The sequence below is a fragment of the Tilletiopsis washingtonensis genome (assembly GCF_003144115.1).
Source record: "Tilletiopsis washingtonensis strain MCA 4186 unplaced genomic scaffold FA09scaffold_1, whole genome shotgun sequence".
NCBI classification, from domain to species: domain Eukaryota; kingdom Fungi; phylum Basidiomycota; class Exobasidiomycetes; order Entylomatales; genus Tilletiopsis; species Tilletiopsis washingtonensis.
In genome coordinates, this window is record NW_020311998.1 from 724914 (window position 1) to 749914 (window position 25001).

The 25001-nt window shown below is 66.9% G+C and overlaps 13 protein-coding genes across 13 annotated transcripts; 4 read left to right on the top strand and 9 right to left on the bottom strand.

Annotated features, from left to right (window-relative positions):
• Positions 1 to 59: 59 nt before the first annotated feature.
• Positions 60 to 2171, top strand: FA09DRAFT_327264 (hypothetical protein). The gene is made up of 3 exons (XM_025741344.1): positions 60 to 583; positions 769 to 1191; positions 1246 to 2171. Exons 1-3 carry the CDS (start codon positions 157 to 159, stop codon positions 2022 to 2024), a joined length of 1629 nt encoding a protein of 542 aa, XP_025601595.1. The 5' UTR covers positions 60 to 156; the 3' UTR covers positions 2025 to 2171.
• A 324-nt stretch (positions 2172 to 2495) lies between these two features.
• Positions 2496 to 3521, bottom strand: FA09DRAFT_327265 (hypothetical protein; the record flags this gene model as incomplete). Its single annotated transcript, XM_025741345.1, has 3 exons — positions 2496 to 2580; positions 2636 to 3302; positions 3364 to 3521. The coding sequence occupies 2 exons, from the start codon at positions 3519 to 3521 to the stop codon at positions 2939 to 2941; spliced, it is 522 nt and encodes a 173-aa protein (XP_025601596.1). The 3' UTR covers positions 2496 to 2580; positions 2636 to 2938.
• A 571-nt stretch (positions 3522 to 4092) lies between these two features.
• On the bottom strand, positions 4093 to 4740 carry FA09DRAFT_10432 (hypothetical protein). The gene has a single exon (XM_025738958.1). It carries the CDS (start codon positions 4606 to 4608, stop codon positions 4132 to 4134), a length of 477 nt encoding a protein of 158 aa, XP_025601597.1. The 5' UTR covers positions 4609 to 4740; the 3' UTR covers positions 4093 to 4131.
• On the top strand, positions 4645 to 5554 carry FA09DRAFT_292805 (hypothetical protein; the record flags this gene model as incomplete). The annotated part of the gene is made up of 6 exons (XM_025740024.1): positions 4645 to 4692; positions 4764 to 4806; positions 4870 to 4883; positions 4949 to 5021; positions 5090 to 5424; positions 5489 to 5554. 6 exons carry the CDS (start codon positions 4645 to 4647, stop codon positions 5552 to 5554), a joined length of 579 nt encoding a protein of 192 aa, XP_025601598.1.
• Positions 5555 to 6607: 1053 nt separating this feature from the next.
• FA09DRAFT_327267 (hypothetical protein) lies at positions 6608 to 8294 on the bottom strand. The gene is made up of 4 exons (XM_025741346.1): positions 7624 to 8294; positions 7330 to 7562; positions 6976 to 7270; positions 6608 to 6914 (listed from the first exon to the last, which is right to left on the bottom strand). Exons 1-4 carry the CDS (start codon positions 8065 to 8067, stop codon positions 6723 to 6725), a joined length of 1164 nt encoding a protein of 387 aa, XP_025601599.1. The 5' UTR covers positions 8068 to 8294; the 3' UTR covers positions 6608 to 6722.
• A 933-nt stretch (positions 8295 to 9227) lies between these two features.
• On the top strand, positions 9228 to 12037 carry FA09DRAFT_327268 (hypothetical protein). The gene is made up of 3 exons (XM_025741347.1): positions 9228 to 9386; positions 9636 to 9960; positions 10020 to 12037. Exons 1-3 carry the CDS (start codon positions 9330 to 9332, stop codon positions 11786 to 11788), a joined length of 2151 nt encoding a protein of 716 aa, XP_025601600.1. The 5' UTR covers positions 9228 to 9329; the 3' UTR covers positions 11789 to 12037.
• Positions 12038 to 12254: 217 nt separating this feature from the next.
• FA09DRAFT_292709 (acid protease) lies at positions 12255 to 13634 on the bottom strand (the record flags this gene model as incomplete). The annotated part of the gene is made up of 1 exon (XM_025740019.1): positions 12255 to 13634. A coding segment is annotated over one exon (1380 nt), but the record flags the coding sequence as incomplete, so codon positions are not given.
• On the bottom strand, positions 13524 to 14604 carry FA09DRAFT_10533 (hypothetical protein). Its single transcript, XM_025738963.1, has 2 exons — positions 13887 to 14604; positions 13524 to 13790 (listed from the first exon to the last, which is right to left on the bottom strand). The coding sequence occupies exons 1-2, from the start codon at positions 14503 to 14505 to the stop codon at positions 13738 to 13740; spliced, it is 672 nt and encodes a 223-aa protein (XP_025601602.1). The 5' UTR covers positions 14506 to 14604; the 3' UTR covers positions 13524 to 13737.
• Positions 14605 to 14889: 285 nt separating this feature from the next.
• Positions 14890 to 15545, bottom strand: FA09DRAFT_10565 (hypothetical protein). The gene has a single exon (XM_025738965.1). The coding sequence runs from the start codon at positions 15316 to 15318 to the stop codon at positions 14938 to 14940; it is 381 nt and encodes a 126-aa protein (XP_025601603.1). The 5' UTR covers positions 15319 to 15545; the 3' UTR covers positions 14890 to 14937.
• A 227-nt stretch (positions 15546 to 15772) lies between these two features.
• FA09DRAFT_335943 (hypothetical protein) lies at positions 15773 to 16750 on the bottom strand (the record flags this gene model as incomplete). Its single annotated transcript, XM_025743814.1, has 3 exons — positions 15773 to 15865; positions 16338 to 16643; positions 16703 to 16750. The coding sequence occupies 3 exons, from the start codon at positions 16748 to 16750 to the stop codon at positions 15773 to 15775; spliced, it is 447 nt and encodes a 148-aa protein (XP_025601604.1).
• A 1170-nt stretch (positions 16751 to 17920) lies between these two features.
• On the bottom strand, positions 17921 to 19394 carry FA09DRAFT_292684 (UvdE-domain-containing protein; the record flags this gene model as incomplete). Its single annotated transcript, XM_025740016.1, has 4 exons — positions 17921 to 18369; positions 18426 to 18820; positions 18873 to 19171; positions 19224 to 19394. The coding sequence occupies 4 exons, from the start codon at positions 19392 to 19394 to the stop codon at positions 17921 to 17923; spliced, it is 1314 nt and encodes a 437-aa protein (XP_025601605.1).
• A 2331-nt stretch (positions 19395 to 21725) lies between these two features.
• Positions 21726 to 24152, top strand: FA09DRAFT_292700 (ALG6, ALG8 glycosyltransferase; the record flags this gene model as incomplete). Its single annotated transcript, XM_025740017.1, has 6 exons — positions 21726 to 21915; positions 21971 to 22133; positions 22196 to 22741; positions 22794 to 23615; positions 23671 to 23809; positions 23859 to 24152. The coding sequence occupies 6 exons, from the start codon at positions 21726 to 21728 to the stop codon at positions 24150 to 24152; spliced, it is 2154 nt and encodes a 717-aa protein (XP_025601606.1).
• FA09DRAFT_357911 (hypothetical protein) lies at positions 23948 to 24841 on the bottom strand (the record flags this gene model as incomplete). The annotated part of the gene is made up of 4 exons (XM_025744884.1): positions 23948 to 24411; positions 24473 to 24649; positions 24704 to 24733; positions 24794 to 24841. The coding sequence occupies 4 exons, from the start codon at positions 24839 to 24841 to the stop codon at positions 24235 to 24237; spliced, it is 432 nt and encodes a 143-aa protein (XP_025601607.1). The 3' UTR covers positions 23948 to 24234.
• Between the last annotated feature and the right edge of the window lie 160 nt (positions 24842 to 25001).

Genomic DNA, 25001 nt, shown 5'->3' on the forward strand with positions numbered 1-25001 from the left:
TTGTAGTGCGCATCTCGCGCGGCGGCCCCTTGCTCCACTTGGCGCGCGCTTCGCTTTCTCGCGCCTCCATCCTCCGCCCTCGCGCTCCCCTCGCACGTCCTCACGGCAGCAGATACGCCACTGTCATCGCAGCAGGAGCTGGCGTGCTCGCCCACGATGTTCGCGCGCGGTCGTCGGCGAATGCTTTCTCTCGCCTCTCTCCACGTCCTGCTGCTCGCCCTCTGCCGCGCGCAGATCACGACACAGCCTCGGCGCTACAATCTCTCTTCTCCCCTCTTCCTCTCACTCGCCAACACTGGCAATCTCTCTCTATCCCTCTGTTCCGGCCCGACTCCCCAGCGTCTCTCCGAAGTCGACCCGTCCGACTCTGCGCTTACACAAGCGAGGCAGCTGCTGCCAAGACTGGTGCTGGCGGATGATGAAGCTGGCGCGAGAGATGAGAGTGAACCGGGGAGGACGTGGATGAGTGGAGGCGCGGCGGTGGTGGAGGTACAGAATGAAGGCAGCTGGATTGCAGTCTACCCGCCGGAAGCGGGTCAGGGGACTTGGGAAGTGGAGGCGCAGATGGGTGCAGTGGGAGAAGGTGAGTTGCACTGGGAGCAATCGAGGCCCGCAGGCGGAGGAGAGGGGAACGACATGGAGAGTCCCTCGCAAGGACATCAGACGGGGACTGCGCACGGTTGCTCGCAGCGGAAGCAACGAAGCTCGGCTCCGGCGTTGCTTCACGCCAGCGAGGCAGCCTCGACTCACGCTTACTGCCCCTCCTAGCTGCGCCAACCTCCATCGCGCCTCAACCCGGCCTCTTCCTCTCCGACACCGACACAGCCGCCGCCTTGTTTCTCTCCACCAACTTCTCTTCGCTTCCCGCCGTGTCCAACTTGACCCTGCTGCCGAGCGACGGGCCCTTTGCCCTACCGGCCTACTTCAACTCCTCCTCGTGCTACCTCACCCGTCTCTCTTCGCTCTACTCCGCGTCTTTGCCTGCCAACTCGCAGCTACGCATCAACGCGACCGAGACGAGACGAGGCAACACGGCCTGGCAGAACCAGCATGAGCAGACGCGTCGACAGTGGCGCATCGACGGCCTTGCTGCCGCGAGCAACTACACGGCATGGCTCAGCACGGCAGACTCTGCGGATGCTGCGGCGCCAAAGGTGTTGTGGCCTGCGATCAAGCTGCGCACCAAGAGCGGTGAGTCGTTTCGAGGGCGCGTGATCCGTTGCAGGAGCTGATACCTGCCTGCAGACGCGACGTGCCGACTGGTCAGCGACGTGCCCTTCTGTCCCTCCGTGGGCTATGCCCTTCCCATCTCTCCCTCTCTCTCCACCTCGGACGCTCTCTCGCGTCTCGAGCCCATCATCAGCACCAACGCGGCCAACTTCAGCGCCACGCTCTCGACGTTCGCCTGCGGCGATCCGTACTTTGGGCCGTATTCGAGCATCCACACGTGTACCGACTGCGAAGAGGCCTATCGCGATTGGCTCTGCGCCGTCACAATGCCTCGATGTGTCGATGGGATTTCCATGAGCAACAGCTATGCAGTCGCACCCGAGCGCCTCGCGGAAAGCGGCACGCCGGTGGACGTCAACTCCGATCTACTGCCCTACGTCCGTACACGCAACGCCTCGACTTCCCGAGCTCCACAACTGGAGGCGGACAACTACAGCGAGATGCTGCCGTGCTTCTCGCTCTGCACGAGCGTGCTTCGTACATGTCCGGCGCCGGTAGTGCAGTGGGCGTGTCCGTCCTGGCGCGTCACTGCGCGTTCCGACTACGGCGCGTTTGCGGATGCGGGAGCGGACGGCTTCGGAGCGGGATTCAACGGAGGTGCGGGAGAGGACGGGCAGCGATGGGGAGGCACGCAGCGATACATCGCTCAAGATGCGTTTGGCAACGCCTGGTGCAACGCGCTGGGCGTCGACTTTCGTCTTGCGGAGATTAACGCTGCGCCGTCGTCGTCGCCTAGGTCTGCGCGCTACCTCGGCGCGCTGGTCGCGCTGCTCGCGGCAAGATGCCTGCTGTAGATGCCCAGCTGTTCATATAGAAGCGCTTGGCGCTAGAGGGGTATGGGAATGTCATCGTCACCGTCACTCGTCCCTCTCCCTCTGTCTGTCGTGAAGATGCCGTCGGTGAAGCCGGCGGCATCCGCGAGGAGGCACAGTGGCGAGGCGGCAAAGCCGATGACATCCGTGCAGCGCAGAGCCGGCGCCCGCTCGGAAAGCGCAGATGCAGCTCAAGCACTCCGTCGGCGTCGCACAGAGCGAACACCAGAGGGCCAGAGAGGGAGGAACGCGAGACGCAGCTGGCAGCGAGGGCCAGCACGCGACCACTGTCGCTGCCCAGCAAAGGACAGCCTCACCCTCCGTCTGTTCCAGCGGCTACCCCTCGCTCGTGCGTCGCGTCCTCGCAGCAGGGGAGACTTGGCTTCATGTTTCATTGCATCGCAGCGTGACGTTCACAGAGTGTCCACCACGCCTTCAAGAGTCAGTCTCACGCAGGGCTCGACGAGGTGCGTCACTGCACGCGCTGGTCTGCCCACTTGCGTCAAGTGCACTCGTAAACCGCGATGATGCTTTACTTCTGTGGCCGGCAGCGTCAGCGATCGGACGGGGGAGAAGAGGAGGACGAGACGCACCTTGTGCTTGGCGAGCTCCTCCTCGAGCTTCTTGTTCTTCTCCTCGACTGCAGGTAGAAAGCACGGGCGTCAGCACACCCCTCAAGATCTGTGCAAACGAGTGCCGAACACGGCTGGAGCTCAGCGCGCATGCCTCAACCCCGTGCATGCTTATCCGCGACGAACACGGAAGCACAGCTGAAGCATCGAGTCGATGCCCAGCCGTTCTTCCGTGTTCGTCACGGTCAAGCCTGCACAGGACTGCTGTCGCGCCCACGACGGCACGCTTCGTGGTCCAGACCTCAGCACGTCACGGACATCCTGTCAGCGCTTGTACGCAAGAAGGAAGCTGTACCGCAAACTCGATGGCTGGCTACCAGGCAGCGAGCTCGCGGTGCACCTTCCTTCGCGCCTACAAGCGCTGACAGGATGGCAGTGGCAGGCATGCGCAGCGAGAATGACTGCAAGGGTCTCGAGTCCGTCGAAGTGGCATCGCAGGCGCACGTGCGGCTGCCGCCTTGCTGGAGCTGCCTTCAGAGTCTTCGCCACGCGGACACCGGCCGGCGTGCACGCATACACGAGCATCTCCGCTGCGGCGACCACATGCCTCTCTCTCCTCCAGTTGCAGCACTCGGCGCGCATACACTCACGGGCCTTAAGCTTGGCCTGCTCCTGCTGGCGGATGTAGCTGAGGCGAAGGTGCTCCTGTCAGCCGCAGCGAGTGAAGTTCGCATTTGGGCGCCACTCACTTGGCCTCCTCGGCGCCCTCGCGCTTCTGGAAGGCATCGCCCTGGCCGCCCTTGGGCATGGCCTCGCTGAACTCGCTGCCCTTGGCCGGGCCGGACATGGCGCGTGCGGACGTCGAGAGCTGGCGCGAGGCACGGACGATGGGCAGACGGAAGGCCATGGTGTGTGTGTTGTGGGTTGCGCTGGAGGTGGTAGTGGTGGTGGGAGGGTCAGAGGTGGAGGCGAGGCGGAGAGGCCTATAAAGGAAGCGGCCCGCTCCGACTGCGCACGAGCCAGAGCGTGCCGCATGACGAGGCGGCGCAGCACGCAGCGGACTCTTACTGGGAGCGCGGGCGGAGACCAGAGACAGGCGGCCTGCCAGCGCTCGATCGCACCTCGCCTGCACCGCATCTGGCCCGGCGGTGCGGCACGTGACCGAGCTGGCCCCTGGCGCGACAAGCGCCGCTCCTCGCGCCGGCGGCGGCGGAGCAGCACACAGAAGCAGGCGGGCAGGCGGGCGGCGGGCCCTTGCTGCATGCAGCCACGCCGCGGCGCGCCGCTGCTGCTGCGTTCACGCTCGCTGGGCCCACGCCTGCGCCGCCGCGCCCACGCCTGCTGGCCGGCGTGTCGTCGTTGGGCGTGCGCCTGCCGTGCTGCCCGCGCGCCGCACCGCGCGCCTCACGCCTGTGATCCGCCCTCTCCTCGTCTCCTGATCAGCTCCCGCCGCCGCCGCCGTCGTTCCCGTTCTCATCTCTCGCTCGCTCGCCGTCGCCGCTTGCCTCTCGCGCAAGCTACCTTGCGCACCCTCTGCGCACCTCTTCGTCGCGCGCCTCCCTCTCGCTCTCGCCCGCCCGCTCGCTCGTCGCGCGCTCAGCGTGAGTGTTGCTGCCGTGCAGCGTCGCGGAGGTGCACGGCGCTGCGCATCGCTGCGCGGGTGCGATGTGCACGGCGCTGGCGCAGCTGGCTGCCGCCGCGGTGTGGCCGTCGGCCGAGGTCATTGGTCGGCGCAGACATGTCTGCCGTCTGCCCAGCCGACGGGCATCTACCGTCGCGCAGCTTGGCCGGCTAAACGCTGGCGGTGCGGTGCGCGCCGCTGGGCGGTATGCAGAGGTGTGAGGCGGAGCTCGTACACCAGCCAACGCCGCTGTGTCTGCCGTATGCTCGACGCGCAGCCGTGCTTGCATCGTGGACAAGGCGGCCGAGTTGCGGGCTGAGCAGCTTGGCGCGCGCTTTGCCAGGCAAACGACGTGCTGATGCGCCTCTTGCATCTCTGCAGCTCTGCCCTCTTCCGCCCGCTAGTCAAGATGCAGACGATCAAGTGTGTCGTCGTCGGTGACGGAGCTGTCGGCAAGGTGCGTCGCGAGTGCGCGCGCAGCAGCAGTGGCCGCCGAGACTGACGGATGCGCTCGCGCTCGCTCCACAGACGTGCCTCCTCATCTCCTACACCACCAACAAGTTCCCCAGCGGTGCGTCTCGCGCAGTCGCTCTCGTCTTGAAGCGCACCGACTGACACGTCCGCGCACTCGCAGAATACGTGCCGACGGTGCGTCTCAATCTGCGCAAGCCGCGGTCACTGGCATGGACACTGATAGCGGCGCACTCCTGCAGGTGTTCGACAACTATGCGGTGACCGTCATGATCGGCGACGACCCGTACACGCTGGGCCTGTTCGACACTGCCGGTGCGTGGCTGGTCATGAGCGGCAAGCAACGATGCTGTGGTCTGACGCACGCGCTTGTCCATCTGCAGGTCAGGAGGACTACGACCGTCTGCGTCCGCTCTCCTACCCCCAGACGGACGTGTTCCTGGTGTGCTTCAGCGTCACGTCTCCTGCGTCGTTCGAGAACGTCAAGGAGAAGTGGTTCGCCGAGGTGCACCACCACTGCCCCGGCGTGCCGTGTCTCATCGTCGGCACGCAGGTCGACCTGCGCGACGACGCCGCCGTGACGGAGAAGCTGGCGCGCCAGAAGCAGCGCCCCGTTGCATTCGAGGCCGGCGAGCGTCTGGCGCGCGAGCTGGGTGCCGTCAAGTACGTCGAGTGCTCGGCACTGACGCAGAAGGGCCTCAAGAACGTCTTCGACGAGGTGAGTCTTAGAGAGACGACGGCGTCCCACTGCGGCGCTAACGCACGTCCGCGCTTCCTCCCAGGCCATCGTCGCAGCCCTCGAGCCGCCAGTGGTGCGGAAAAAGTCGAAGTTCTGCGCCATCCTCTAGATGCGGCGCGATGTGCAAGCGTGCGCATGCAATGCCTGTGGGACGGCATGCGCAGCGGGGCCTGCTTCGGGCAGCAGGAGAACGAGCGCAGGCGGAGGGGCGAGCGAGCGGTATATCCTGATGGCGGGAGGGAAGAGAGTGGAAGAGGCGAGGGGATGCGATCCTCTCCGACGTAGTGCGCAGTATGATGTTTCTTCTCTCTCTCAGACGTGGACCTACGCGACTTCGCAACGATATCATTGGTCGGCTTGGAGCTGAGGGGCGCACGGCACGCGTGAAGACCGAGTCGGTCGATCCGGCAATAGAGGGCGGAGACGTCGGCGTCACCTGGCGACCGAGCGAGCGAGAATGCACCATCTCGCGAGAGGGCAACAGGCGTCAAGAAGCTGCAGGCTACCTCCTCTGCGCGTGATACGTTCCAGCGGGTCAAGAAGCGCGCCGAGGCGGCGCCGTCCACGTCGTCCTTCTCGTCCGCTCGCTTCTCTCGTCTGCAAGTTTTCGGCGTGGCGCATGGGCGCCTACAGCCCTCAAGAGGGCGAAGGTGGCAGAGCTTGGCACCAAGCAGCGTCGCTCCCGAGCTGGTCTCCCTTTCCGGTAGCAAGGTCTCCAGCTCTACTCAGACGTCGGCTCCAGTCTCTTCTGCGCCGTCTCTCGCTTCTTTGTGGCGCTCCTCACCCGGTCTCGCTCTCAAACTCGCGCTTCGTGTCCGCCTGCTGCGCTCGCGGGCTCGTCTCGTCCCCCGATTGCGATCGCAGCCCATTCAGCCCCTCCCATCTTCCCTCGCCACCCTCCATTTCCCCATCCCCGCTCCTTCCCCTCACCTTGCTGCTCTGGCTCTCCAAGTCTTCCCACTCGCACACCTCCTCTGCTCTCTCTCCTCGCGCCTCGCGCTTCGCCATTGTCGCCCGCTGCCTCATCCTTCCTCCTCTCCTCTCGCTCGTTCCTCGAATGCTGCGCTCGTAACGATGACATGACTCTCTCTTGGTGATCGGCTGCTCACGCAGGGCGGCCGCCGTCGGGAAGTGCAGCAAGGCGAGGCAGGTCAACGGAGGTCACGGCAGTTTAGTGTCATTAGCGCGTCAGTGATCGTGCGTTGGAGATAACGATACAGAACGAAGCGGAGGATCTGAGGTGACGCGAACGGCAGCAGCATGGCACGTGGGATCGATCAAGCATGCCCTTGCCCAGCAGCATGCGCCTTGAGTCGAGCAAAGTGCTCCTTCTCCCGACGCAAGCCTCGCCGGAGCGAGAGATACGAAGCGAGGGCAATGAGGGCCGACCAGAGCAGGGCAATGCCCACCGAGACGCCGTATGAGATGTCCCGATTCGAGCTCGACGCAATGAGGATGCCGATCCAGAGCTGCGAGACGAGAGAGGCGTCAGCGTGCAGGCGCTGAGCTGCTCAGTATGTGTGCACGCACGGGGAAGAGCAAGCCCCAGGCAGTGAAGATGGCCGTCTGTTCCGTGCAGAGTCGTCGAAACGGTTGGCTTGCTTCATAGCGCCGCGCAATGGCTTGACGAAACGGCAGGCCGCCGCCGCCATCGACAGCCGTGACGTCCTCGACGATGAGATAGACTGCAGGCCTGAATGCCTCGCCGGGCTGCAAGCTCGAGAGGAGAGGCCACCTCGGCGCCGGCACGTGAAAGTAGGTTAGGACGATGGTGACGAAGAAGAGCCCGCCGATGGTGGCGAAGATGATGGGCAGAGAGAGGATCCTGACAGACTCGTCAGCATGGCCTGCAAGCTCGCCTGGCGCGCTGGAGCAGCGACTCACATGAGATTGTAGTCTCCTTGCTCTCCATTGATCGACGACGCGACGGTCAGCAGCACCACGCCCTCAAGGATGCCGAAGAGCAGCAGCCACTGAAACGTGTCGAAGTGTGCAAAGACGGCCCAGACGTGTTGATACCAGCGCTTGTGAGCGCAGGTCAGAGGCCGCGCCGAGCGCTCGTAGTTGCGCCGACAGAGGACGTAGATGCGATGGGGAAAGGAGAGCAGTTCCGTCAGCTGCAAGGCGACATTGTCAGCTCTGCGAACACATGAGCGAGCGCGCGTGCCGGGCACGCACGCCAATGCAGAGTGTGATCCACGTGTACGTCTGCGCTGGCGTGTCGTCGGAGAGATGAGTGGAGACGTAGTACGCTAGCGTAGGAGGGATCGAGTTGACGAGTGCGATGATGGCGAGATGCTTTGCGAGCGAAGGCATGCGACGCCGGAACTCGTAGTTGAGCACGGGGGGAGAGTAGAGATCTAGCGGCTCGTCGGTCGCAGACGCAGAAGGGTCGAGGGCTGAAGATGCACTTGGCTGGGACGGAGCTGCGGCGCCAGCTGCACTGCTTTCGGCAGAGGCAGCGCTGTCTGAGCGGAGCATGCCGTCGCCTTCGAGATGAGTCTGCGCCTGTGCATCGCTGACGGAGCTGCCGGCGCTCCTCAGGCCCGCGAGGTGTTGCGCATGCGAGGCGTCGGCTGAGGACTCGCGCCGCAGCAGGGCGCGACTCGAGGAGGACGCCATCAGAGCGTCGAGGCTGGCTGCCGCGCGAGCAGCGCAAGAGGTGCGCGGAGAGAAGGCGAAGCTCGCAGTGTTGTTGCAACGTCACGCGACGCCTCCAGCTCACGTCGAGGGCCAAGGCGAGGCACGCAGCTCGTCGACGTGCTGCACGCTCTCGCGACGGTGCGATGGTTGTGTGAGCGCTTGCGCGAGGCAGCCTCGCTGCTATTTGTGCGCTGCCCTTGCTGCTGCGGAGGATGTGGTGAAGAGAGCGGCCCGGCGCGCGACTCGCGGCTCACGCAGCCGAGACGCGCACGAACGGCACGGCCCGCCGCGCGCCAGCACCCTGACGCCGCGTCGTGCGGCGCCCCAAAGCCCACACACCTCACGCAGCAGCAGCAGGCAAACGGCTGGTACGGTCCGGCCTGCACTCTTCAGGGCAACGGAGACGCATGCCGCACGCTTACGGCCGTCTCGGATCGTACCTGGAGAGGTGCGCCTCGGCGAGTCCGAGCCTGAGCGGATGCTGGCCGGCGCGAAGGGCGGTGCTGCCCCTCAGTCTGGAGTGGGAGCAGCTCCGCCGGAGCAGCACCTGCCCGCGGCTTGTCTGAGGAGCACCGCGAGAGCGAGAGCATTCGGAAGCAGAGTCTCGATAGCATTGCGAGCATTAAGAAGCCCGTTGATGAAGCACGAGCATGTGAGAGAGAGAGAGAGAGCAGCGGCACGTCGGCGAGCTCAAGGATGCAACGTTGCGCGCTCTCGCTGCGTCGGGCTCGTGGCTTCGGACATTTTGCAGCTGCGATGGCCTTCGCTCGGGAGCAAGAATCCCGAGGCTGGGCTGTCGGACATGTCCCTTCCTTTCAGCGTGTCCTGCTGCTGCTGCGTCGTCCTCGCTCGCCCCTCGACCTCGCGCGCCCCTGGACGGCCAGCCCCACAGCGCCCCCTCGATGTACCGAGCGCGCCTCATCCCTCTCGGCGCCGGCGCGGCTGGTTATCGCCGGCGCCGAGACGCGTTGACAGGCGGCGTGCCGCATCGTGCAGCTGCAGGGTGCCAGATCGCGCCATGGCGCGCGCGCACGGGCGCTGCGCCGTGGTTTCAGCAGGGGCTGTGGCCCCGCACCGCGCAGCAGCAGCACAGGCGTCATCAAGGGGCGCGAGAGAGGGCACGCCGCTCCACGCCTCTCACCTCCATCTCCCGGCAGCGTCGCAGCACCTGCCTCTACACTCTCACTCTCTCTCGTCTCGGCCCGCTGCTCGGCCGAGCCCACGTCGGCGCGTCTCACGCCATGCCGTCGCTCTACGACCTCGACGAGTGGCTCGCGGCCACGCTGCCGCCTAATCTCGTGAGTGCCGCGGCGGCGCTTGGGGGGCACGCACGCACACGTCGTGGGCGAGAGCGCGAGAGAGCAGCGCTGCGCTGGCTCTGCCACGCCAGAGTCATTCCTTCGGCGCCGGCAGCGGAGCCGTGAGCGCATCTCCGGGCGCGCAGCCAGCTCGCACACGGCACAGCTCGTGCACTGTGCCCTACCGCGGCGAGGCGCGTGTATGCGCTTGATCTGCACACGACACTGACGCTGTCGCACCCATCTCAGCACGCGCTCCCCGGCAAGATCCACGACTCCATCAGCGAGTACACGTCGCTCGTCTACCACTCCATCTCGCAGTTCGACCCGCCGAAGCTGCCTGACCTCGTGCACTCGCTGCCTGCCGCGTTGCAGCCGGCCCCGCCGCCGCCTCCGCCGCCGCCCAGCACGCTGCAGCGTCTCGGCGACATGGCGCAGCAGCACCGCAGCGCCATCTTGTGGGTCAGTGCAGCAGGTGCAGGCTCGGCCGTCGTGGCGACCTATGCGCTGCAGCGCCGCCAGGTTGTGCTGCGTGAGCCGGAGCTGCGAGGCGGACGGCGCGCAGAGGCAGTCGGTGAGTCTCGCTCGACGCTGTCTTGCCTCTCTCCCGTACACAAGCTCATTCCGTGCTAGTCATTCTTGGTGGCGACACGCCGCTCGGCGCCCAGCTTAGCGCCTCGCTCGCCGCCGCCGGCTTCATCGTGCTGGCCACTGTCGAGTCCGCGGTTGCACAGGCGACATTCTCTCGCCAGGTGCGCCCTTCATCGCAGGGCTACGTCAAGGCCGTCGTTCTCGACCCCTCGCACTCCGATCCGCAGGGCAGCATCCGCGCGCTCGTCTCTGCGCTGGCCAGCGCCACCGAGCTGCGCTGGCCGCTGACGAGCGCCGGCGATCCGTACGCCAAGACGGGCGAGCATGTGCGCCTCGCGGGCGTCATCAATGCGCTCAGCTGGGTGGGCGAGACGAACGCCGACGCCCTCTCCGAGTCCGCCAGTGCCCACCTGGAGCGCCATGTTGCTCTGCCGCTCGACGCGCTCACGGCACTGCTGCCCATGCTGCGCACGCCCGGCGATGCCCGTGCGGCCAGCCAGCCCGTGACGCTCATCTCACTGGTGGCGCCCGCCCCTGCGGCACCAGGACCAGCAGCTATGGTGCGCGCCGCCGTGCTCGAGGGCATGCGAGCGCTTGCCGGCGCCACTGCTTCGCGCAAGGGCGCGCGTCTGGCCCGCTTCGCGACGCTTCAGGTCGCGCCCGTGTCGTCAGAGCTGGTGTCGCAGCCTCGCACGCCGCAGCCTCGACGCACGACCATCAACGCGCGCGGCGAGCCGCTGCCGTCTCGGCACTCGAGCGCAGCGACGCCCTCTGCTGCCGACGACGAGGCTTCACGCCTGGCAGCCCACTGCTCACGTCTCATGCTCTCGCCGGCCTCTGCGCGCATCGCAGCATTCTCCGTGGTGCGCTCCTCGCGCGGTTTCATGCTGCACCGCGCTTTCTGGGAGCAGACGGTCCAGCTGCGCAGCATGTCGCTGCTCGACGTGCTGCGTCAGTCGCCCAGCTTCCTGCTGGGCACGTCTCGCTCCTTTGCTGCGCGCATCTATAGCTCGACGTATAGTCTCGGCGAGCGCATCGGTCTCCTCTCCTCTCGCCGCGTCGGCGGACCTGGTGCACCTGCTACGCGCAGACCGGCCTTTGGACCGGGACCGGGCCCCGTCAGCAACTCGCACAGTCGTACATCGATCGGGCGCAACCTCGCGACGAATGCGAGCTCGAGCACCATGGCCACCCGTCGTCCCTCCTCTTCCAGCGGCACGCGTCGTGCCGCGCGTCCGCGCTCGGCACACAGTGCCACGAGCAGCGGCGAGGAGCAAGACGCCTCGGGCTCCTCTGCCGGCGGTGCCGCTGGGCTGGAGAGCTCCGGCCTGCTGAGCTCCGTGCCTTCGAGCGCGTTCGGCGATGGCGATGCCTCGAGTCCGCCGCTGAGCTCGCGCGGCATGAGCAGTCCTCCGTGGGGCGCCACTGCGACGCCTCCAATGCGCGCCTCGGACGAGACAATCCACGCTTCGGACTACTCGTACGAGGAAGGCTCGACGCCCGGTGCTAGTCGCGTCGTCTCCGGCTCCGGACCAGGCGCAAGCTTCGGCTTCGATGCACAGTCCTCAGCGTCGTCTCCGTCGATGGAGCACGTCGAAGGCACACGCTCCGAGCACAGCGCCGAGGGCCCATGGATGGGGCCGCCGTCGCGCGAGGCAGCTTCGCCGCGCGTCGCAGCCGTGCGTACGCCGGCCGCTGACGGCGGCGCTGCAAGAGGCTTCGACAGCCCGCTCGGACAGAGCTGGGTCAAGCTCGGCGAGAGCCAGAGCGGTGCTGCGCCGCAGTCGCCGTCGGCTTCGCGCGCCGAGTAGCTCGGTACATGCTACGTGCGCAGTGCCCGGCTATGCTGCATCGCATGAGCCTCGCTCATCCTATCCGTCCGACCCTCGTCTGCTTCAGGTCGTTCCGTCTCTCTCCGTCGTCTCCATGTGCTTCTTCCGCTGTAACCCGTCCGTGACCGTACATGCTGCCCTCCGTTCCGCGCCGCTCCTCGCTCCTCCATATCCTGTATTCCCATCGCCCACGCCCGTTTCAAGCTATCCCCGTTCACCGATGTGCAGACAAGGCACGGTGTGCAAAGACGCTCGCATTGCTGGAGCTCACGGCGGGGGCAGGCGTGTGTGTGGAGTGAGAGATGCAGATACACGACGAGCAGACCTGGTGATGTGATGATATGAGGGAGCAGTCCGATGCGAGTCAACAAAAAAAGAGGGAGCTGAGGCATAAGAATCCGCGCCTGGTCCGTCTGAGCGCGCGAGCACGGCAGGACCGAGGTATCTAGAGGAGCACGGCGAGGGCGCCGAGGAAGAGAGACGAGGCAACGAGGCCCAGCGACGAGAGCGTGGCGCCTGCGGAGCGCGCACCGGCATTGCGGCCACTACCGCTGCCGCTGCTCGAGCTGCCGCTCTGCGAGGGCCCGGCCATGAGCGAGGCCGTCTGGGTGACGATCGTCGTGCCGGGCGTGGGTGCCGGCAGGCCCGAGCCGCCAACGTTGCCCGAGGCCGTGTTGTCGGCGCTGTTGCTCGGCAGAATGGCCGGCGCCACCGAGGACGACGAGGCGCCCGACGACGCCGGCGCCGCCGTGGCGGTGGCCTGCCGGATGGCGCCCGTCGTCGTGGCCAGCGTCTGTGCCGTGTTGCCGCGCAGCGACGCGAAGCCGACGCGTGCCGGGTTCGAGTCGTAGATGCTAAAGACGTTCTTGAGGAACGCATCGCCGACGATCCAGTCGGGCGCGCCCTGGCCAATGTCGGTGCCGAAGAACGCGCCGAGACAGTAGTTGGTGTTGCCCTGGCGGCCGTAGAGGCCGTAGTTGAAGTCGGCCGAGTTGATGGACCAGGCCTTGCCCGAGAACGTCAGGCTCACCTGCACCGTGGTGCTGCAGGGGAAGGCGTAGTAGATGCTCGAGTCGTCGCCGCCCATGGGCGCCGTGACGGAGCCGGGAATCTGCTCGTAGATGGAGCGCACGACGCTCGGCGGGCCGGCCACGAGCGTGGTGCCCGTGTCGATGGCGGCGACGTTCTCGCTGGAGCTCAGCGACGTGGTGCGGCCATTGACGTTGAGCGAGTCCATGGGAATGGTCCAGTAGGCGCGCGACGTGAGCGACGTGTACGTGATGTCGCCCTCGTACTGGTTCGAGTCGAGCTCGCCGAGCGTGAAGACACCGCCGGGCTGCAGCTGGTCGGCCAGCGTCTGAGCATTGAGCACCGTGGGGTTCTGGTTGTTGCGCGCCAGCTGGAAGGTGAACAGCGGCTGCTGCAGCTGGTTGCTCTGTGCCAGCACCTGCCAGAAGGGCGTGGCGCCCGAGCTGGCCAGCTGCTGAAAGCCCATGCCCATCAGCGCCGACGCCGGCGCCCGCAGCGTGCCCTGTGCCAGCTCGTCGATGATGGCAAACGTCTGGCTCTGCACCGTGTAGCCCGCCAGCGACACTGTGTCGGCGGCCAGCGTGCCGCGCACGGCGCCGATGCCGTACTGGATCTGGAAGGCCGTGCTGCTGCCGCGGTACGACGAGCTCGACGGCGGGTTGAAGAGGGCAGAGCCCGAGCACTGCGAGCTCGTGCACGACGTGTCGACGACCCAGAGGTCCGACGAGCCCGTGTCGAGGATGGTCACGAAGTTCTGTGCCGGCGTGCCGATCGAGATCTGCGCGTAGTACGAGCTGCGAGCGGATGCGTGAGCGGTTGTGTGTGACGCGCAACAGGTCGTGATCTACGCTCGTGCTCAACACCTAGGGCAAGTCCTCGCCGCAATTGTCGCACCGGCGTCACGGAACAACGTGCGACAGGTTTGGACAGACCGTGCATCGCACCGGCAGGCAACGCCGCGCATTCTCCCGCCGCAGTTCTCGCCGCGCCACTCACACGTCCGTGTCAAAGCTCGTCAGGCCGACGCTCTGGCGGCGCTGCCAGCGGCGCTGCTTCTCCTCGCGCGTAGCATTGCCCCACTTGGAGTGGATGAGCTCTGCCTGGCCGAGCGCAAAGCGGCGCGTGTCGTCCGGGTTGTTTAGGTCGCGGCGCGAGTGTGTGTACAGCGGCAGCTTGACGCTGCCGGCAGCATCGCGGCGGCCCACAGGGCCCGCCTGCGCGTGCGAGTGCAGCTTCTCCCACGACGCGAACTTGGACGGCGCAGAGAAGTCGAGCGGCGCATCGCCGGCGCTGGGCACGACGATGGCGGAGACGCCGCCAAGGCTGGCGGCCGCGGCGAGCAGCAGAGCGGCCTTCATGAAGGCGCTGCGAAGGAAGAGAAGGGTGCGGTTCAGAGAGTGTGAGGAGCCCTGGAGGTGGTCTTGAGGGAGAGCGCGGGCGGAGGTGGTGGCGAGAGACGGAGGAGGGCGTGGTGCGGTCGGGATGGCGAAGGAGCGGAAGGTTGAAGCGCCGTCGATCAGCAAGCAAGAGGCTGGGGCGGGTGGAGCAGCCGCAGCGCTGAGCAAAGCGGCACGCACGGCAGCAGCGCCGGCGGGCGCGGGGAACGCGCACCGATGACGGCAAGGCGCTGCAGCAGGGGCGCACGTTGCGCGTTCGCAGCGAGGCATCTCGGCAGCGCACGCGCCCGCATCGCAGAGCCAAGCCCTGCCGAGAGGCCGGCACCGCGGCACGGCTTTGGCCCTCCTCCGTGCCGCCGCGGGTGCCCGATCAGCCTCAGCGATGCACTCGCCATTCGATTGGCAATCGTGCGTGCTCGTCGCACTTTGGGTGTGGTCGACGATGAAGGCATGCTCGCTCGCGCGCAACTCAAGCGGCCCGACCGCTGCCGTTGCGCGGCGCCGCGATCGCGCCTCGAGCTTCTGCAGGCTGCGCTGTTGCGGCAGCGTCCAGCATCCCTACGCGGCGGCTGCGGGGCCGGAGAGCGTGTGGCGGTGCTCTGCCAACCCGCCGCCGCCGGCCGCGGCACGCAGCACCGAGCATCCAAGCCACAGAGGCAGCACTCTCCCTCTCCTCGTCTGTTCCCGCGGCAGGATTGCCTGTCACACACTCATTGGCCGGATTGGCCGGGCCGGAACAGAGTGCTCAGGGCCCTCAGGGTGCGAATGGGGCCACTTTGCGCCGCGTCCGTCGCGTGACGCTCGCGGAACTGCCAGGGGCTTGGCTCTCAGGGCCTCTGCCGAACTCTCGCCACCCTCTCTGCGTCCGCGCAACCCCAACTGCGACTGCCGACAGGGAAGAGGCTCCAGCGCCATCTCAGCCGCTTCTCGCAAGGGTCTAGCCCCGCAATGAGACGGTGGGCCTTGGCGGGTTGCCTCGGCCCCCCTGCTGCGCGCAGGAAGTCTGCCAAGGCCTCCTAACGCCGCTGCGCCCGAGCACGCTGCCGAAGGCCACTCCTTGCGCAGGCGGACGAAGAGGGCCATGCAGCGCAGAGGCGCTGACTTCGCAGATCTGCCAGACAGCGCACACCTTGGATGAGCATCACGTGCGGCGAGGCGGCTAGACGACGATCTGGGCAGTCTCGCCCGTCGCTGGTGAGCCTCACGGTCGGACGAAGCAGAGGCAGGAGCACTCGCACACGGCGACAAGCCAGGTCAATAAGGAGTTGCAGAGCACGAGAAGGAAGAGAGCGGACGACGTGAAAGGGATAGAGAGAGCATACAGAGGCGCAGCAGCAGCAGGTGGCCGGCGCGGTGAAAGAAGGAGCAAAGAGAGAGGCTGCAACTGGTATAGGGGCAAGTATGGAGAGAGGGAGAGGCGAGCAGTCACGACTGCTCGCAGCAGCGCAGCGCACCGTGCAGCACGGACGCAGAGGGCGCCGCACGCTGCGGAGAGAAGATGTGCACGGTCGCAGCCGACCAACGGGCGACGGGCCGATCAGACCAGGAAAGCACCGAGCACGACGGCGCCGAGACACATGGCCATGCCGGCCGACGTGCCCAGCCGTGCGGGAGCGGCGTCCGTGACGATCTAGAGAAGGGGTGGTGTAAGCGAGATGCTCACCGCTTGAATGCAGAGATGGAACCTCGACTCTAGCACGGCGTGGCGAGACGAACATTCCTCTCCGGGCAGGCGCAAGACAAGCCGTCGAACAAGGCATGCGCTGCTAGATGCAGCATGACGACGGCCTAACGGCATGCAAAGCTGCGCCGTGGAGATGCAGCTTGGAGCAGAGGTGACGTTGCACGTTCCGGCCGCGGCCACGCAGACCGAGACGACCACTGCATCGCCACTGCAAGCCGCCCAGCCGCTCGTGTCATCATCCAGCGAACGTCTCGCTCTCCGTCTCGATGCGATAACGATGCGATAACCATCCGGCAGCACACCACCCGCCGCCATCCCGTTCCCGTCACGGGGCCCCGGTCTTGCAGAACCGTCCACCTTCGTCCTCATCGCCACGTATGCTGCCGGGCTGCCGGGCCGCCGGGTCGTTCAGACTCACCTGCAGGCCCGACGGGTTCGGCGCAAGCGCAGCGCCCTGTGTTGTAGGCTGGCCCTTGGCGGCGAGGCTGCTGAGCAGGTTGCTGACGCCCGTGCCTGTGAGCGAGCTGACGGGCGCATTGTAGCTGAACGTGTATGCGTCCGTGAGTGCGCTGGGGCCGACACTGCCGGCAACGACGGTGGGCGTGCGCGAGCCGGCCGACTCATACGTCGTCGTGGGCGTAAAGGTCTGCTCGGGCACGACGCGCGGCGTCGAGAAGGGCGTGCCGTTGAGCGGGTCGATCGACGACGTGGGCGTCACTTGTGCCTGTTGCGCGAGCGTCAGTCCGGCAAGGCGCGGGGGCGCGGTCTTCACTGCAAATGCACCGAGACGGCGGCGACGAGCGCCAGCACAAAGACCGAGCGAGCGAGCATGGCGTGTGCGGGAAACAGAGGCAAAAGGCGGAGCAGCGAAGAGGCAAGGGCGCGACGGCAGACGTGTGCGCGCGCGACGAGTGGCGAAGGCAGGCGCGAAGGAGTGTGGTGTGCGGCGCGGCGGGGAAGCGTGTGGATCGACGGCGAGCGAGCTGCGGCACAGAAGGCTTGCTGGAGAAGAGAGAGAGAGAGAGCGAGATGGAGGAGAGGATGAGGAGAGAAAGCGGAAGCGTCGCGGTGCCGCGTCAGGCGGCGGCAGCAGACGGCAGCAAGGCACGGCGGCGGGGCAGCAGAGCAGCGAGAGCGGAGACAGGCACGCCGGCAGCATCCTGCAGCTCGGTCTCGCCCCCGCGACAGGCCGCTGAAATGCCGCATTACAACCCGCAGCGCGGCGGCAATACAAAGCGTCCTGTGGAGAGCTTACTTTTGTTGCCTGCATGGTGCCGATGCGGGGGAAGCGCGAGACGAGCGTGAGACGCACGCTGCAGCGGAGCGGGGGCGGAGAAGGAGCGTCGCAGCAGCACGGCAGCTCCTCTCCTCACCTCGCTCTCGGCACCGGCGCTGTCTCTGCCGCAGCGGAGCAGCCCGTCGGCGAAGCATCGCCCGAGGCAGGTGCAGCGCAGCGGAGGCAGGCACGGCCGCGTGACTCGCCGCCTGCCACGGTGCGGTGCCACCCCTCCGGGCCCAGCTGAGACGCAGGCTGCAGACGCTGCGCTAAAAGGGTGCGGAGTCGCAGCTCCAAGCGCTGCAGCGGCTCAGCAGCAAGGCGACGAGAGCGGAGCATGCGCGAGCCGGATCCGCGTCCAGCGAGCGAGCCGGCGGCGGCTCTCGCCGCTGCGGCGCCGGGTAGCGGTGCTGCCTTTGGAGCGGCGTGAGCCTGCCGTCTTCGAGGCAGCGACGAGAGGAGACAGGCTTCGGCAGGCTGTCGAGTGGGACACCTCCTCGCCGACAGACCTCCAAGGGCTCCGGAGCTTCTCAGGATCGGACCTGTGCAGTGGCAGCAGGGAATTTGGCCGCGACGGTACGCTTGGCCGCAAGCTCGACGCTCTCCAGCACCCATTGGTCGCCACAGCTGAGGGCATCTGGCTGATGGACAGCAGCGTGCTCGGACATGGAGCGCTTCGCAAGAACTTTCTATTGCACCGTCCATCCGTAGTCGCAGTACCAGATCTACTCAGGCTCCTCAGCGAGCGCACCCGCCTCATCGAGGTCCTCGGCCGCCGTCGACGTGCGCGGGCGTCCGGCCTTGAGGTCAGCGCGGACAGCGTCTGCGCGCTTGCGCATGTCGAGCAGCACGTCTCTGCTGCTCAGCTCCGCCTGGCGCAAGCGAGCCAGGTCCTCCTCGTCCGGCGGGCCCGTGTACGGGCGTCCCGTGCGGGCAGCGACCTCCTTCGCCTTGGCGATGGTGCGAGCAATGAGCGAGCGCTCTTGCTCCTTGGCCGTCGGACCGGCCTTCTTGCGCGGCGACGTCGACGAGCCTCCGCTGCCGTCGAGCTTGGTGCGCCGGCCACTCGTGCGCGTCGTCGCGTCGTCGGCCTCGGGTCGCAACGAGGCGACGTCGGGTTCGAAGAGCTTGTAGATGCGGTACATATGCAGCACGCCCTGCTCCTTGTCTTTGCCTGCATCACAAGAAGCGTCAGCATCGCAGCAGAACGCTCGAAGTGAGGCCGCTCACACTCTAGCATCAAGTCGGCGTCGCTCGGCAGCTCGAGCGGCAGCTGTCCGCAGCGGTCCGAGTGTGCTCGCCTTGCGCGCAGAGTCATGGCACCGGCTCTTGGCTCCGAGAGATGGAACTTGGGGCGAATGCCGCGCTTGTGGAAGATGGCAAGAATGCGCGGCATGAGCTCCGTCGGCGTCAGGCTCGAAGGGCGCAGTGCGTCGTGGTGCCAGTCGAAGACGAGCGGGACGGAAAGCTTCTCGCAGAGCGGCAGCAGCTCCTCGGCCGAGTACGACAGCTCGTCGTTCTCCAGCACCAGACGGGCACGAGCTGACGCAGAGAGGCGCGTCGTGATGGTGTTCTCGATGCGCTCCAGCGTCGCTGCCTGGTCGCCATACGTGCCGCCGCCGTGTCTAAAAGGAATGGTCAGCACATGCACGATCTCGTCCCGGCATGCACACTCACAGGATCATGATCGAGTCAGGGCCCATCTCCATCAGGTCGAGGGTCTTGCAGTGATGCTCAAACTCGCGCAAGCTAGCCTCCAGCACGGTGCTGCTCTTCGCGCCGAGCTGGCAGAACTGGCCCGGGTGCATCGTCAGGCGCACGCCCAGCCGCTTGGCCACATCGCCCGCGGCCTTGAGCTCGGCCTGCAGGAAGCTGATGTCCCAGCCGTACTGCAGGTGCGAGGCGAAGGGGAATATCTCCGACGACAGGCGCAGGAAGTGGATGTTGTTGGCTGCCGACCACTCGATCATGGGGATCTGCGGCGCGGTGTGAGCGGACGCCTTGACCACGCTCCCGCATTGCACGTACCAGATCAGCGACGTTCGCCCGTGCAAGGTCCCGCACATAGTCCATGCCCTTCTCCTCGATCGTCTTTATCCGCACGTTGCGCGAGCAAAAGACCGGTGGCTTCTGGCCGCGCAGCACGGTGTTGAGGCACGCATAGCCCAGCCGTCCAGTGAAGGGGCCCCGTGGCTGCATGCCCTCCGTCTCGAAGCAGCGATGCTCGACTGGCGGCGGAATCCACGGCTCAACAGGCTCCTCTGGACTCTGCTCCTTCTTCGCCCGCGCCTTGCGAGCGCGCTTGGGCTTCGCTTCGCCATCCTCGAACGAGTCCTCGTCTGTCGGAGAGAGCTCCTTCTTGGCGCGCTTCTTGCGCGGTGCCGGCGCGGATGCCTCTTCGCCGTCTGCCACAACGGCAGCTGCCTTTCGCCCTCGCTTCCTCGGCGCAGTCTCGGCCGACACAGGTTCACGATCGTCTTTCACTGCCGCTACAGCTGCAGGCTTGCGCCCGCGCCTCTTTGGTGCTGGCGCTGCATCGGCGCCCTGAGCAACAGCGCTGCTGCTGCCTTGTGCCGCATGGACTGACGCCGCAATGGCGTCCGAGGTGGCCTGCGCGACGGATTGGACGCTGTTGCTGCTGGTCGAAGCCGGCGCGATGCGCGTCGAGCTGCGGCGCGACACGGCGACAGGCATGGCGGCGAGGCGGGCGACGCGGGGCGAGCTGTGGACGAGAGTGAGGCGGGTGAGGCTGAGCGCCAGGCGGTGGGCCATATGGGTGTTGGTGTACGGAGCACAGCTGCGTCTCTGACCCGCGAGAAGAACACAACGGCGGCCAGGGTGCGCTTCGGCGGCTGCCAAAAGCGAAGAGGAGCGCTTGGTCAGGCGATGTGGAGGCGTGTCTCGCGCGCGCGCGTTGCGCTGGCAGCGGCCGCTGCGACGTCACCGCCGCTGCACCGCTGCGCTGACCTGCCTGCTGGCGACCTTTCCTGCCCTCGACGCTGCAGTCGAGTCCGCTCAAGCTCAAGGTGTTGGACGATCATTGCACGAAGCAGCAGCCAGAGGGACACGCGTCGGCCTGCGCTTCTCGGGCTCGTCTGGCCTGTAAGGGCTGGCCTGCCTGGCTGACTGAAGCAACGGCGTTGCGTCGCCGTAGGGCGGACAATGGCGCCTAGGCGATGCCACTGGGTAAAAATGGAGGGCTGAGCAGCTCGTGAGGCGCTTTGTCTTCCCAGCCGTCAGAGCGAAGGTTACGGTTGAGTCTGCGGCGAGCAGGGAAGCAGAGGTGTCGCTGAAGCATGGGCGAGGTCCTCCGTCCGGAGGCGCGTGAGAGCTCGACGACACCGCCCAGCTCGTCGCCCCCGAGGCCTCTTTTTCCGCTCGCCTTTCGGGACTATCAGAGAGCCCTATTGCTGCCAGATTTTGGCACCATCTGGCGACATGCTTCAGACGAGACAGCCAGAGGAGATGCTGCTCGCTGCCGGTGCGGCTGGGCGAGGCACGTGCCGCATGCGCGTCGCAGCGGGGCGCCGCTGTGTTGCCGGTGCGCCGTGCATGAGGCTTCGCGACCGGAGCGGGCGCCAGCGAGCCGGGCGGCGCGGGGTGCGCTGGCCTCACACCGGCACTCTTCCTCCCGCCCATCACCTCCTCCTCCCTCCTTCCTCTGGCCGCAGCAGCGTGTGCCGTGCCATGTCGCGCAGCCGCCAGTTCCCCGACTCGGACGTGGGCGACCCCTTCCTCGCGCGCACCAACCCGCGGCCGCACTCGCCCACGCACACGCGCCGCCAGCGCTCCCTCGGCTCGCCGGGCGAGGCCGCCGCCGGCCTGGGGCCGCACTCGGGCGACGCCGACGACGACCGCCTGGCGCCGCTCGTGGGCTCGCGCACGGCACGCCGCCGCCTCGACTCGCTCTCCTCCGTCGGCAGCTCGCTGGCGCCCGGCCAGCTGCCGGCCCTCGCCGCTACCGCCGGCGCACGCCCGTCCTCACGGCGCCGCACGCGCGAGCGCGACGCCGAGCCCTCCTCCTCCGCCGCGCCCGGCGCCAGCTCCGCAGGGCTCGAGGGCTGGCTGCGCTCGCAGTCCATCGCCGTGCCGGCCGAGTACGTCGCCTCGGCAGCGCCAAACGGCCGCATCTCGCGCCGCGGGCCCGGCTCCGACGCCGGCTCAGACGTGCGCAGCGTCGGCGCCTGGTCTGCCGGGCCGCGCTCGGGCGCCGGCGGCAGCAGTGCGCGGCGCAGGAATGGCAGCGGCCGCACCGGTCTGCCGGAGTGGCCCGATGCGGAGGACATGCCGACGCTGAGCCATGGCGACGAGGAGCGGACGCCGCGGGTGGAGCGTCGCCAGAAGGGCGCCAGCGTCGGCGGCATCACACGCCGCGAGGGCCTGCCCAAGGCCAGCATGCTGACGCCCAGCACGAGCGCTGCGGGCTCCGCCTTCCAGCCCTCGCCCAGCCGCGGGCGAGAGGAGCTGACGCCGTCCAAGGCGCGCACGACGTTCGCGCCGCTGCCCGTGCTGCCAGGCATTTCAAGCCGCATGCTGCCCGGTGCAGCAGCCCTCGGCACTAGCTCGCAGCGGCGACGCGAGAGGACGGACTCGCCGCTACGCCGATGGGTCCGCTTTATGCTGCGCGAGGCCGACGGACAAGGCGACTGGGTCATGAGCGTCGTCATTGCACTGGCGGCGGTCTGGGTGCGCGCCGCAGTGGGGCTTGGCGGCTGGAGTGGTGAGTCGCTCGCAGTCGTGCCGAGCCCTTCAGAGGCTCACTCATGCCGGGAAAGGACGCGGCAAGCCACCATTACACGGCGACCTTGAGGCACAGCGGCATTGGATGGAGCTTACGCTGCATCTGCCGCTGTCGCGCTGGTACGAGTACGACCTGCTTTACTGGGGCCTCGACTACCCGCCGCTCACGGCATACGTGAGCTGGACATGTGGCGCTATGTGAGTCCTGTCCTTTGGCGGTCGCGCGCGACGAGGCCGACTGACGCGTCTGTGCGCTCCAGTGGCTCGCTCGTTCCCGGCCTCGCTCCCCATCTAGCTCTCGACTCTTCCCGCGGCAGCGAGGATCCGCTCTTGATTCTCTTCCTGCGCTCCAGCGTGCTGGCCCTCGACGTGCTGCTCTACATGCCGCCCGTCCTCTTCTTCCTCTCGCGTCGCCTGCACGGCCGCGGTCGGCGAACGCGCACCATCGCCATCCTCAGCGTGCTGCTGCAGCCCAGCCTCGTGCTCATCGACCACGGGCACTTCCAGTACAACAGCATCATGCTGGGTCTGTGCGCCGGCTGCTTCGCGCTGCTCTACAGCTCTCTGCCCAATGCAGATGCTGGCGTCGCATCGACTGGCCCTGCGGCGGCTGGCGCCCAGGGCGACAAGCGCAAGGAGCTCAAGACAGACCTCAGCCGGCAGGTCTCCTACCAGTACATTGCCGCTGCGGTGCTCTTCAGCCTGGCGCTCTGTTTCAAGCAGATGGCGCTGTACTTTGCGCCTGCCGTCTTTGCTGTCATGCTGGGACGCTGCTGGGGCCTGGCGGGCGTTGGCTTTGAGCGCGGGTGAGTGTACCAGCAGTATGCATATTGATGTGGGGCTGACGCCGCCTCTCAGCTTCATCTGCTTCGCCAGCATCGGCGCTGTGACGGCGCTGACGTTCCTCGTGATGTTTGCGCCGTGGCTGACGTCGCTGGCGTCGATCGGGCAAGTGATTCACCGCATCTTTCCGCTCGCGCGCGGCATCTTCGAGGACAAGGTGGCCAACCTCTGGTGCCTGCTCTCTGTGCTGCCTCTGCCTGCGCGCTACAAGCTCAAGAACGCAATGACTTCTGCAGCACTGGCACGCCTCAGTCTCGGCACCACACTCGCGACGATTCTGGCCCCGTGCGTGCACCTCTTTGCGGCAGCTGCGCAGACTGTGCAGATGGAGATGTTCCTCGACGAAGACAAGGTCAACGCCACGCCGAGCGCAGCGCAGGAGCGACTTGCGCGCCTCGCGCCGTCTGAAGGCTCAGTGCTGTCTGGCGGCGCGCGCAGCAATGCCGACCGCCGGCGACAGGCGCGGTCCTTCGCCGCCGCTTCCGAGACGGGCGGCTCCGAGCTCGGATCGCTCTTCGCTGGCCGCAGTGCGCTCAACGGCGCAGCGCCAAGCGTCAGCGGCAGCATCATGGGCCTCTCTGCGCTGGGCTCCGAGGCCGAGCGGCCGCTCATCGCCAGCAAGACGCCCTCGCCGGCGGCACAGGTGCTGCCGTATGCGCTGCTGAGCGTGTCGCTCTCCTTCTTCCTCTTTGGCTTTCAGACGCATGAGAAGAGCGTGCTGCTGCCGCTGCTGCCCCTCACGCTGCTCCTGACGGTCAAGGGCGACGAGTGGGGCGGAGGCGCGGGCGCCACGGACTGGGAGTGGGCGGTGCTCGGCAACAATGTCGGCGTGTTCAGGTGAGGGCGTTGAGCGATGCGCAGGAGAGCAGCTGGCTGACGCACGATCTTTCAGCATGTGGCCGCTGCTTCAGAAGGACGGCCAGAGCCTGCAGTACCTCGTGCTGGTCCTCTTCTGGAACTGGGCCATTGGTTCGGCGCCCTTCTCGGCGCTCCGCTCGCACCGCCAGACGTTCATCGGCTGGGCATCTGCAGTGAGTGCCGCCGACGCAGTGCTGCGATCTTGCACTGACTCGCGCACAGGCCATCCACGCCGGCATCCTCTTCCTGCACGCCCTGGAGATTCTCCTTCCGCTGCTGCTCCCCGGCCTGGAGCAGCGCGTGACCTCGCGATACCCCGACATCTACGCCGTGCTCAACGTGCTGCTCTCTGCGCCGGCCCTGGGCCTGCTGTGGGCGTGGGCCCTCAAGCGCCAGCTTGAAGTGGGCCTGGCCTGCGGCATCGAGCCGCTGGGCCTGCTGGGCGGCGCGCAGAAGAAGCAACGAAAGACGCCCGCTGCAGCGAAGCGCTCAGAGGCAGCCAAAGCCTCGCACTGATGCTCATCTCAATGCAAACACATCAGAGCATGCCATTTGCGTGAGAGCTGTCGATGCGTGACCCGTGTGTGAAGCCGGCACCCTACGAGCCGCGTGCCATGACCTGCACGCCCTCGGGCCAGTTAAGCGCCTTGCGCACGAAGCCGGGCGCACGGCTCTCGAAGAGCACGGCGTTGGCGCCGGGGGCGTACGCATCGGGGTCCTCGAGCGCCGCAACCTTGAGGTAGCCGATGGCGCCCTCGCCCTGCTTCTCCGGAATCTGACGAGGCAGGCGCACGTCAGCAGGCGCATCGCACATGCGCAGGCCGCACCCGACGCACCGAGAAGAGCGCCGAGCCGCACGTGCCACAGAAGTGGCGCACGATGGTGTTGCCGCTGTCCGTGTCGCTGTCGTTGTAGCTGCTCATCTCGGCAATCGAGCCCTTGCTGAACTTGACGTCGTCGAGCGTGACGACGGCGTTGAAAGAGCCGATGGAGCCGCCGCTGCGCGTGCAGCTCTGAGCATGAAGTCAGCGGCAGGTCAGAAGCATGGATACGCAGCGTAAACTCGCCTTGCAATGGCAGACGGCGACCATCTGGGGCTATGGACGTGGCAAGTCGGGTGAGCCAAGTGCGGGCCAGCGCTGTGGAGGAGCACGCACCTTGGGCGCCTCGAACTGGAACTTGGAGCAGTTGCAACGGGCAGACATGGTGGACGATGAGTGTGCGAGGGTTGGGTCTAGTGTGGTGGTGAGAGGGGAGCGAGGTGGAGGGTGCTGCAGCCCCGCTTCCTTCGGCGTCTGCCTTGTGGGCTTGTGGCACACGACAGCACGAGCCGGGTCGCTGCGTTAGCGGGAGAGCGGGCAAACC